The sequence below is a fragment of the Enhydra lutris genome, unplaced genomic scaffold (genome assembly GCF_002288905.1).
Source record: "Enhydra lutris kenyoni isolate GAN:26980312 unplaced genomic scaffold, ASM228890v2 scaffoldscaffold24, whole genome shotgun sequence".
Classification (NCBI taxonomy): Eukaryota; Metazoa; Chordata; class Mammalia; order Carnivora; family Mustelidae; genus Enhydra; species Enhydra lutris.
The window spans coordinates 10,441,275-10,453,540 of NW_019154108.1; the positions used below are offsets into that span (position 1 = coordinate 10,441,275).

The following is a 12,266-nucleotide window of genomic DNA, read 5'->3' on the forward strand; positions in this document are numbered from 1 at the left end:
TCTTTCTTTCTTTCTTTCTTTCTTTCTTTCTTTCTTTCTTTCTTTCTTTCTTTCTTTCTTTTGTTCTTCCTCTTCTCCAATCCCCTCTCCCTCTTCTTTTTGTTAAACTAACATTTTTCCCTTTTGTAAGTGGACTAAAGTTTTAAACCAACAGGCTTTCCAAATAGCACACTTAGGCTTTGCCTGCATCATTATTATATGGTCACGGAATTACCACTTTTCCGAAAGCGTATTTCTACATGAGATTCTCATTTTGCCCAGAAGCGTGCTTCTTCCTCACACATCACGTGGGTTTAGATAAAACGGACCCAGCCCCCATGCGCTGGTGCCTCCGTCGTGAAGGCGATCATTGCAAACAAAACGGAAGCCATGTATCTTAATGAAGGAGTAGGAACATCAAGTCTGCTGAAATGATCTAAATCCTTCCAGAAATCACTTGGCAAACCACGGTGGCTATATTATTTCTACAAGTGTCTCTGCATCACATTTGCTGACGGCTTACAGCAAACAACAATGATCGTGTTTGAGTCCCTCACATTCTCCGTTAGCCGGTTTGCTTCTCCTTTAATAAATGGTACCTTTGCCCCTCTCGTCTGTCAGCGTTTGGGGCCAGTCCCGGTAAGAAAGCAGCCGTGGTCGATGCTTCTGCTCGGGTCTTGGGCCGCAAACTATGGATAATGGCTCACACTTTCCGCTCCAAATGGACAGGAGACACGGGCATAATTGAAACTCACCGTGTTGGGGGGTAATTTTATCCCATTATTTCTAATGAAAATAAGGAGGTGTCCAGGCTAAAATCCTGCAAAATATGTTCTGAGAAGCCCAAAGCAGCCCCAGCGTGCATGTAGCATGTCCCTGGTCCCCGTTCCCCACCCGCCCCCGGGGCCACTGCCCCCACCTGTGCTGGGGTCCCCACCCCCCCGACAGAGGGAGGCCATCGGCGGTGTGGGAAGGGCAGTGAGCCACAGGTAATGAGCCCCGTGTCTGTTTTCCTTGTCAGATCTCCCAGCTGATGACGGAGACGGGCCGTGAGGGGCTGACCGAGGCGGCGCTGAATCGCTCCAACACGGACAAGCCCTCGGCCTGTGGCGCCCCGGCCTCCCAGGGCTCCTGCGCGGCCAGCGAGACTTCCACAGGCCCCTCAGTGGCCGCTTCCTTCTTCGCCAGGTAAGAGAAGCGTCCAGAGCCTCACTTCTCCAGCTTTGGTAAAACACTAGCGAGAGCTGGGGACCGTCTTGGACTTCCCGCTTTAGGAGGGGGTTCCACAACCTCAGACTGCCACCTCTGGGTCCAGACGACGCCGCTGTGGGCGATGGTCTGGACACTCAGCAGCATCCTTGGCCTCCCCGCGCTGGACTCCCACTGCACCTGTCGCACTTGCGACGGCCGCGAAGGTCTCCAGACACCGGCACGTGTGTCGCGGGTGGAGGACCATGGCTCTAAGAATATGTGGCTTTCACGATGTCCCCCTGGGGTGAGGGCTTCGGTGGGGCCCGGCACCCCGGCTGGTATTTCCAGACTGACGTTCTTAGCACAGCAAATGAATGGCTTTGACGATGAACTAGGAAAGAGATGGCAGCCTTTTTTTTTTTTTTTTTTTTTTCCTGTTCTGGACAGATGAGCAGGATAGTTACCCTATACCCTCCAGCAAATCTCAGGGCCTTTAATAAGACCAGAAACCCAAATGAAAGGTATTTCGACAATGTTTTATGCCTAATTTTAGCAGTGCGGCCGAGACAGGGCAGGAGACAAAGGACAGCTGACCAGAAAGCACTTTCGGGATCGTCTAATTCGGTCTCCTTGTTTTATGAAGGACCAGCCTGAGGACCAAGAAAGTTAAACTTTGAGTTAATTTATAGCAAAGTCAGAAATAGAAACCAGATTCCTCAGCTTTTTTTTTTTCCCCTCTATGACTCATTCTTTATTTGATCCTTGGGACTTAACTTTAGAAAACTTTTTCTGCCTAAGATTTGCATGTCCCTGGATATGCAGGATTCAGAATCAATGGCACCAGGTCCGAGATCAGAGGAGCCCTGAGGTCTGCCTTAGTGTCCTCGTCTGTATACCGAGGACAGCCCCTCCTCCTCTGGGTTGCTTTGAACATTAAGACAGACAAGGGTAAATGATAAAGTCTTGTACAAAGGGCGATTCGATACAGACCGATAATATGTCAGGAGGAAGGAATATTGCGTGGTTTCTCTGGTTAGCCTCGTGAGCGGTACCATCCAAAGCACAGCATGTGAGGACGGGGCTCCGAATAGGGAAGGATCCGGTCAGAGGGAGAACAGAAGCCAGTGTCCTGGGTTAATAACATCCCCAGTAAAGACAGCATGGGGACCCGTCGGGAGACTGGGTCTGAGGTTCTCATTGTGTCTTGGTGCCATGTTTATTGTCCTGTGAAAAGTTGCACCGACTTGGGTGTATGGGAAGTAACAGGAACTGAGGTTGTGCCCGTATCCATGGGACAGATGCTCCAAGCCCACCACGGGATGCCTGAAACCGTGGATAGAACCAACTGAGAGGCCGTGTCCACGCCATTCAGGGAGGGAATAAGGAGGTGGAACAGAATATGGGAAATGCCGCAAGCACAGAAGATCCCAGGACTTAGGCGGGTGGTGAGAGCGTGTTCGGGGAAGGGCGACGAACATGCTGAGGAAGGAGGAAGCCACATCATGGCAGGTTTAGTCCAGAGAAGACGGCCCTCAGCTGTCTCTTGGGCCATCATGTGAACGAAGAATTTGGTTGGTTCTAAGAAACACCCAAGTATGTAGGCGAAGGTCGAATAAAACCTGGTGATGGGGCCCAGCTTGGACTCCCTCCAGCTCAGTTCTCCCAGCTCAGGATGCAGGAGAATTTGCACACAGCTCAGACGACCCCGAGAGAGAGTGAGGTCCCCATCACTGAGGGAGATCAAGCTTACACTGGGGGACTGCTGTCCTTGGTGCTGCCAAGAACCTTCACTGCCCAGATGGAGGTTGCCCTCCAGGGCACCTTCCTGACCGGAAGCACCTTGAACGTGAGAAGCCTCAGCGCAGACTCCACCCAGAGACTTTTCTGGATCAGCTACCCTCAGAAAACCCCAGAAGCAGGACTGGAAGTAGGAGGAGGTCAGGGGTTAGCTGGGAAGGCCCATGTGCCAGACATACGTGGGCCTGAAGCCGACTTTCAGTTAATCCGAGGAGCATTTCCAAACGAGCCAGCACACACCAGGGAAGGGAAGGACAAATGACGGGCAAGGGCGGCCTGGCCTGAGACTTACTTGCACGTCCGGGTCAGAATGGAGACCGTGGGCCGAGCCCAGAGCCAACAGGCATTTGATGTGGGTTGCGGGGGAGGGGCCCAAACCAGCCCCGGCCGTGCTGTCAGGCAGTCTCGGAATGCCGGGGCAGGGGTTTTCTGCTTGGGATCAAGGAAAGCTACGGAAGGCGATGGGACAGGTGGCCTTGGGTAGGGGTGAAATCTGCATCCGTTGCTGGTGCCCAAACTGGAAACGCTCTAGAGGTTATGGTTTCTTGTGGAAGCTCGGGAAGGTCTTTCCACCCGGGAATCTGGGGGCGGGGTTGGCTCCTGTGCCTCACACCTGTGCTCACCGCTTCTCAACTCCTTGTGCGAGACTGGGTCGCAGAGCTGGGTCTGCAAGGTTCTGGAACCTCCTTGCAGCTCTAAGTGACCCGAGGTGGCCGGCTCTCAGGAAACTGTGCCGGACATCATTCATCATTTTATGGGGGAGAGGTGCCATTTGCCACCTTTGTGGCCAGCATGGCTGAGGTTTCCGGGACAGTCAGTAAGCGTCACTCACTGTGCTGAGCTCCCAATGGGCAAACTCTCCCTTTGTCCTCGGACGAGCCGTGGCAGGTGGAACCTATTGTTTCCCCGTTGTCCGGATAAAGAAAGAAATGTCCAGAGGTTAAGTCAGGGACCCAAGGGTGCACAGCTAGGAAGTGGCAGAGTGGAGACCCTCACCCACATCCGTGAGCCCTTGGTGCCCTCAGTGTGAAGTGGGCACGATTAGACGCATTAATGATTTCTTCACCGTAATCAGGAACTGATGGTCACCGCTTAGGAAACAACACTAGGAACAAGTGGGTGCTACTGTTTGTTTGAGGAAACGAGTAGAACAGAAACCCAGTTTGTCGAGGGTTGTGGACAGCCCCTTTTCTTGGCAACATCAGCCTTTCTGTGTAAATGTTGGCTTTCTACGGGGAAAGGTGGGATGGACTTGACTGTGTTTCAGATGCAACGTCTAAAAAGATGAAGAATTCCAGTTCCGCGTAAGCCGCGGTACCTTCGTGGCCAGAGCTTCTCCAAGTGTGGTCTGTGGGGCTGTGGGGCCACACACCGTTCCTGGTCTAGCACAGGCCTAGAGGTGGAGAGGAAGCTTCTAGAAACTTCCGGAAGCCAGTGGACAGGAATTTTATGGCTTTTTGATCTAGGAATACAGAAGTGGAGCCTGTATTTTGGAGGTCATTAGAAATTAAAGAAAAAGTGATTCTTCACCGCATGTAGTCTGAGAAGAACTCCTCTAGAAAGCGACAAAGTCCCAAGCGGGCAATCTTTGATGCCTGCCTTGTCTGAATCTATTTCTTTAAATAACAGCATCGGGGTAGACTGCCTTTGCTTTTAATTTTGGAACAGCACTTTTTTGGGGAGTTGGTGGGAGAACAATAGCATGACACTAAAAATAGTAATGGTCATAGTAATCAGGCTGGCACAGCGAGTCACCTGGCTGGTTAGCTGTCCCGTTGGTTTCAGGAATGAGGGGATCTTCTGTGCGCGATTCCCACAGGAACGGGAGGTGGCGGAGTAGCGTGTGGTGAGTGTGACTGTAAGTGGCTCTAAAATCTGTTTGCATGGGTCTGAGTACCTCAGATCACTCCATGTTTCAAACCCTTTGGTGCATGTCCCTTGGCTCGCCGCGGGGTCCGTTCCGTGCGTTAGCACTTCTCCCTCCCTCGCGCTCTCCCTCCCCCTCAGATGCTCCAGGAACAGGGTTGTCTTGTACTTCCTGATTCTCTTCTTGAAGTTTCTGACCTTTACACAATGTGTGGCTATTGGTTAGCAGTACATCTGCACTGGGTTTCGTATCTTCTGGGCAAAAGTTGGTGTTCTCAGTATCGGGCTGCCCTCAATACATTTTGTGGGACCCGTTCGCTCTGCTTTCTCTTTCTCGCTTGCTTTGTTCCTCGTTTCCTTCTGCCAGCTCCCCCAACCCCTTGCCTTCGGCCCGATCGCCTTCTTTCCTGAGGGATGTTGTTGTACTTCTATCCATCTCGACCTGCCTCACGGTTTCTTGCATCCACGAGTTTGGACCCCTCGTCTGATTACCCAGCTGCTTTCTCCAAGCCCCTAGAGCACATCACTGAGCATTCGTGACCGACTGGCCCCGTTTCCCCCTTGATCAGCTCGGGTCCTGGGGTCGGGGGCCAAGCCGAGTGGCGGGAGCTGTGTCCTGGCTCCAAGGACCTGCCTTGGGACCAGGTGGCTCTGTCTGTCACGCCCCTTGGGGCCCCTCCTCTTCGCGCCAGGCACACGCATGTGCTGTGTGTGCACAGGCATTACTCTTACAGGTGGCCGTGCCTAACATTCCCGGCACGTTCTTGCCGACAGCCCATTCAGATAGTGCCCATTTGCTCTGGTTAGAGCACGCGCCTAACATACAGTCTTGCTCAGTGATGCCTTTCTTCCGACCCCGGGTGTGTGAACACGGAACAGTAGTCCTTGGTTCCACGCCAGGAGTTTATGAAGTCAGAGAAGGATGAGAGGGAGCCGTGAAGCCGTGAATGACCTCCAATCATATCTCCCATCAGATATGATTCCCCTGAGGGATGCACATGTCTCCCCGTGATCGACACATCAGCAGTTAGCACCGGAGAAGAACTGTGACAAACATGGCCCAGCTGGTCCCCGGTGATGCGGGAGGAGGAGGAGAGAGCCAGGGGATCCGACTCTTTCTTGAGAGAGAAGTAAATTTCCACGTTAGTGTCTGTTGTGATGGAAGAGCACCTCCAGGAGGGGCGCCTGGGTAGCTCAGAGGGTTAAAGCCTCTGCCTTCAGCTCGGGTCATGATCCCAGGGTCCTGAGATCGAGCCCCGCATCCGGCTCTCTGCTCAGCTGGGAGCCTGCTTCCCCCTCTCTCTGCCTGCCCCTCTGCCTACTTGTGATCTCTGCCTGTCAAATAAATAAATAAAATCTTAAAAAAGAAATAAAAGAGCATCTCCAGGAGAAGAAGAGTCCCGGAGAGCCTGTCTCTTGGAACTTCCCCCATGATTATTGCTTTTCCTGTTTCTCGAGTTCAAAGAAGCCTGTTGTACCTGCGCTTAACCTCCTCGCCAGGATGGCACTTGGACCCTGTGTCTGTTCCTTCCCCCTTTCCCCCCCCCATGAAACTCCGTCACCTGCTCCAGTTCCCGCTGACTTAGCCCAAGTCAATGGCTAAGCTTCCACTGACTTCCTATGGGACATTCGTGGTCAGGATCAGCGTGCAAAATTGTGCCATTTGCTCACGGGACGAGAGCAACATTTAGAGGGGCGAGTGGGGTGCCTCCTCCCGGGCTCCCTCTATCCAGGAGGGCCTCTGCGAGTCAGCTGCCCGGAGATACAGTGTGGGCTTGTCTGCACCAGCTTCCTGCCCCCTTCCTCCACTGGGGGCTCAGCGGGGTCGAGGCCGCAGTTTGGAAGGCCTGAATGGGAAGCCAAATCCCCACTCTCTGGGTTTCTTGTTTATTTACTCCTGGCAGGTCAGCCTCCCTTTTCTTAGAAAAGACTCCGTGGATTTCTCGGAAAAGAGGAGACTCTGGCTCATGTATATGAATGAAGCGAATTTGTAGGATTCATACCAGCATGAGTAGGGTTTCGCTTGAACACCCATCAGTTGGCATATGAAAGGCAAACATTAAGAAGGAGCCAAATGGGTACTGAGTGCCATCGGATTTCAGGAGGCCGGGGAAAGAGCTTCAGGTGTTTGCTGCCTGAAGAAGGAAATCCTTGATTGCTTATGAGAGACAAGGAACGCACTGAGGGAACATTCAATGTCTACACCGTTATCCTTTGTGTACAAAGAAAAAAAATCCTGAAACGCTTGAGATAGAGAACCCGAACATCCAGTACCAACCGCAGCAGCCTCCAGAACTATTCTGTTTTGGGGTGTGCAGACCATAGTGCAGATGGCGTTCATGGCGTGGCCCACACCGTTCTTCGGAGCTGCCGATCTACATGGAAGAAAACGACCAGTGTTCGCGGCCCCTTCCCGTCTCCCGCTACAGGGAATGTGTAAAATGGGGCAGTTTCTGATTAAAGGAGTCCTTTGTCTGACTGATGGCCTGTTGGGGTGTTGGCAATCGGCTCACCACATCTGGGAATCATTTGCACAGCCTGGCCTCCCCTGAAAACCCAATTCATGCCTTGGTGGGGCTGCTCCAAGGCGAGGCGAATGCCACGGGCCCCAGGGATCCCGGTGATTCTTGTCAAGCGTTCTCAGGCTCAGACATTATGGTTCTTCCTGCACATTTTTGAATATCTATTTTTGACCAGCATTGGGGGGAGGGAAGTGGGGTATGGGAAAAAGAGAAAGGGGAAGTGGCCCGGGGTCGGATCCACAGCCCACCACGGACATTATGGACTCGAGGCAACTAACTCAGCCTCCGGAAGCCTGTTCCTTCTGTTCCATGGCAGTCGGTCACTCTGTCTATTTCATAGGCTTGTGGAAACATGATAGCACTTTGCAAACGTCATTGAAATCCCACAGACGATGTTAAGACGGCACATGCTCGGGAAGGGATAGAAGTCTGTTCTCCCCGGGAAGCCCAGAACATTCTCAGTGTTCCCTCTGGAGTGGATGACTTTTGTCATGGCCACCTTCATGCTTACGTTGCACTTTTTTCATCTGAGTTAGTGACCAGGAAATGGATTTCAAAAGCATACACTAATGAAATTGGGTCGTCTCCAGCCATCCGTCTTCCGCTCTTGCGGAACCGACTCTGAGGAATGTCATCCTCCCCCATCAGACCATGGGGGTGTCAACAAAGAAACAGACTGTTTCCCCTTTTGCTTCCACTGTTTTTACTCAATTTCGTCATCTGCTTTGTGGCCCCACCCAGCTGCTGGCACGTGAGTCCTCCCTGAGGACTCAGAATTCTTCACCGCCCCTTCCTTCCCTTTCTTCCCACTGTTTTCTTTCTTATCACCCCCCTCGGAGGCAGCTCCCCAAGGACAGCCTCTCTGCGTGGCTCATGGGTGTTTCCAGTCACCAATGGAGCCTGGTTCCTCGGAGGTGAACTATGCTCTTCAGCCTGGTGTGGGGAGCGTGTGTCTCTTGAGGTGCGATGCCCGGTCTTCACCATTTTTGCAGAGGTCTTTGGTGCTCACTAGATCGGAGAGGTAGTCCTCAGTACTTACTCATTTAAGAATAATGAGAGCCGACATTTATGGAGCGTTCCCTTATGCCACACGCGTTTCTGAGTTCTGGACACAAATTTAAACTTCAGAAGCCCCCATGAGTTGGCCCTCTTCTTAGTCCAAGGCTTAGATATGGAAACCAAAGTACGGACTGGTGAAATAGCTTGACAGCTGTTTCACAGCTAGCCGATGAGGCGGTCCTTGAGCGCCGCTGTCCGATCTCAGAGACCATGAACCAGAGCATGAGCTCCGTTAAGGGTAGGGGCACTCGTGTCTTTGTTCTTGGCTGAAGCCCTAGTGCCTCAAAGAAGCACTCCAGAAATGCTTGTTGAGTGAATAAACAAACACTCTCTGCCACCATGTTCTCCTGCCTCCAAACTCGGGATGGGTTGTGGTGGGTAGGCCATCGTGAGGCCTCCGCTCAAGGGCCGTGAGTGACACCGAAGAGGAGATTGGAGGCAAAGCCCAACACAGAAGCTACAGAGAAAAACATTTTGACCAATTACCTTTTACTTTTCTAATTTTGTTTCTTACCAGAATACTGCTTCCTGTCTCCCTCAGAGTCAAGGCTGAAGGTTTTTTGGCGACTTGCCATCTACTCTTCCCCCATCCTCTACCATCGCCCTCTTGCCTACCGTGTTCTGGGAACACCAACCTCCTTGCCCTTTCTCAAAAGATGCAAGATCATGGCCTCTGCAGAAGGTCTGCTTTTCCTGTTCCCTCGGCCCTTTCCCCAGATTTCCACTCAGCTCAGCCCTCCCTTTTTTCAGATCTTTGCTCAAATGCCTTCCCTAACCTATTTATTTATTTTTATTTTTTTAAAGACTTATTTATTTATTTTAGAGAGAGAGCGAGCGTGTGTGCTCATGCATGAGCAGTGGGAGGGGCAGGCGGAGAGAGAGAATCTCATGCAGACTCCATGCTGAGCGTAGAGCCTGATGTGGGGCTTAGTCTCATGACCTCAGATCATGACTTGAACCTGAATCAAGAGTTGGACGCTTAACCGACAGAGGCACCTGGGCGCCCCCCTGTCCTCTCTATTTAAAAGTACAACCATCCTGTCTCTGCATCCCTCCTCCCATACAATACCTACCATCTTCAATATTAGTTGAAGGAAGGAAAGTAGGAAGGAAGGAAGGAAGGAAGGGAAGGAAGGGAGCTCAGACTAAAAGCAAGATGGGCAGCTAAGTCTCCAGATTTTCCTCCACTAAAGATCTTTGAGAATTTCACATCTTTTCCCATTAGGTTCAAGTCCCATGCCCAGGAATTACATCATTGCTGTAGTTTTGGGATGTTCTGGGGAGATAGCATCATAACAAAGCATGCGGAAGGCATCACTGAGAAACTGAGATTCTTACGGAAGCTGCGAGTACCTAGCTGTCTTTTCAAGAGGAAGATTTGCAAGAGAGGGGGACGCGTGGCACCACCTGGGGCCAAAAACACAAAGAGTCAAAACAGAGAAAAGAGTCAGGACCAGCACAACCCAGTAGGGCTCGCCATCTTTCCTCCTATCTCGTCGCAAACCTGACTTTCCCTCCCTTGGATTAAACATTTTTGCTTTCTGCCTCCTGTTTTATTATTTTAATTCTATAACTGTCCTAGTGAGGTATGTAAAGCATTTGGGGGAAAAAATCGTGCGGAAGACGTTATAAAAACTAAAGATGCATTATATTACACGGTATTGGGTAGAGGTTCCTCATGCTGGTGATGAATCTGTCCATGGCTTTGTCTGCTCCGCTAAATAAGAAACTGGCTCCTCATCAGGGAAATGCGGAGCAGGACTTCAAGGGATACTGTCATAATAATTTGCTGAGAAACAGGTCGGACTGAGGCATAAAGAGACCAGTGGCCGTCTTGGCTTCTTACACCAATGATGTTCCTGAAGGAGGGCTTCTTCCTTTCTTGCCTCTAATGTGGAAATAATGAATTTTCCCTTTTCTCCTGATTACCAAGATGTAGTTCTCATGAGAACAGTAACTGTGTCGAGTCTCCCCCTATACTTGGCACCGTGCTTTGTATACAGTAGGAGCTCAGTAAGTGAATGCTGAAACAGGGTCCCCACCGTGCGGGAAAACTCGGGCCTGTCCTGCTTCTCAAAAGAGTAAAAATTGCTTAAAGAAACTAAAATGTAAAAGGAACCTTGAGACTGTACTTGGAGATGGCCAAATTTATTACGCTGTCTCCCGATTTCTTATCCTTTCAAGTACTGGCTTTACTGGTAAGAAACATTGTGATAGCTAAATAATCAAACGGACTTTTTTCATTATTGATTTCAGCACAGGTAGGTTCTGTACACGTGAATTTGGACCATCATCTTTTCATTGAGCTGATGCAAAAGTGAGTTTAGCATCATTAGAAATGATGGCCTGTGTCCTTGTCTTGGCGCCCTCCAAAACCAAAGCCTTAAGAGTCCATAGTTGGTCCTTTTAGACTCCGGCAAAAGGGGGAAAGGGCCTGGGCCATGACAAAGAAAGATAATTTATCCTGGGGCCTATCATGAAAAGGGTGTAATGAGCCCCAGGCAGTCCACTTTGATTTAAAAAAAAAGAAGAAGAAGAACAACAAATATAGACCATCACTCAAAATTTTTTTCTAGTCTTTCAGGTGCTTCAGAAAATAAATGTGGTTCATTTTTCTCAATTAAATTTTCATTTATTATCCTATCTGTCTCCTTGGTGCTCAAGTTAAAGCTGCAGGTGACCTTTGTGGAGAAAGCAAACTCTTTCTGAATCCGGCCCTGCAGAATTTTAGTGACACGTTCAACGGACGAAGAAAATACTAAAGTCTTAAGTCCTTATACAGGCTCTCACCACCTACAGTATTTAAAAGTCAAAATAAGACCTTGTTCCCACCATTGAAGAGCCCCAGGGGTCAGAGTAAAATCGAGAGAGATGGGGCGCCTGGGTGGCGCGGTCGGCTAAGCGTCTGACTCTTGGTTTCAGCTCAGGTCGTGATCTCAGGGCTGCAGGATTGAGCCCCCCACCAGGCTCCATGCTCAGGGCAGAGTCTGTTTGAGATTCTCCTTTTCCCTCTGCCCTTTCTGCTCGTGCTCTTTCTTTCTCTAAAATAAGTAAATATATCTTTTTTTTTTTTTTAAAGTTGAGAGAGATAGCAGAAGAGGGCCAAGGATTACCAACCTGTATGTCATGAAGTCCGACCCTGGCTGGGGTCTGGCAGCTCAGCCCTTCCAGGCCCCCCTGGGAATTCATGAGATGAACATAACTGGTAGCAGCTGGTACTGTTGGCCTCTACCCCCTGGACTCCCACACATCATTCTCTGAACAAGGCCTTGTAGCTCCCAAGGTCCAGCCCTTATAACTCTGCCCACAGGTTTTCTCTGCTGGAGCCCACTGCATTCAAGTGTGGGTCTGGCCAGAGTGCCAGGGAAGCAGTGCTCTTGGGAACAGCTCCCAAATAAGACTGACAGGAGTTGGGGGTAAATGCTCCAGCTCCCTTGCCCCTTGTTTGGGACATTGCTGAGGCATGGTCCACCCTGACCCTGGTCCTTGGTCCAGATTTCCTAAGTAGGACTGAGCCCCAGCTGCCTATATCAGCAGCCTGCTTAATCATGTATCCTTCGGTGGTTTCCTCCCTCCCCGTCTCACTCCTACTCCCCTACGGCTGCTTCCTGGAGTCACCTGCCATTTATACCTCCTAGCACTCTCATCCTTATCCAGGGATGCTTCTAAGAAGACCCAGCATAAGATATCAGCAGTATATCCCCATTCAGTCATCCATCCATTCATCCATCCATCCACACGTTCACTCATCCATCTACACATCCACCCATCCATCCATCCATCCATCCATCCATCCATCCATCCATCCAAACATCCACCCACCCATCCATCCATCCATCCATCCATCCAAAC

General features: G+C 50.7%; 1 protein-coding gene across 1 annotated transcript in view; it reads left to right on the plus strand.

Moving 5' to 3' along the window:
• The window catches only part of LOC111150862 (kinesin family member 26B), a 433,341-nt gene that overhangs the window by 219,596 nt on the left and 201,479 nt on the right, over positions 1-12,266 (plus strand). The window contains exon 4 of the mRNA XM_022508503.1: positions 1,001-1,167. Within this exon, the coding sequence (XP_022364211.1) occupies positions 1,001-1,167 (167 nt within the window). The remainder of the gene's footprint in view (positions 1-1,000; positions 1,168-12,266) is intronic.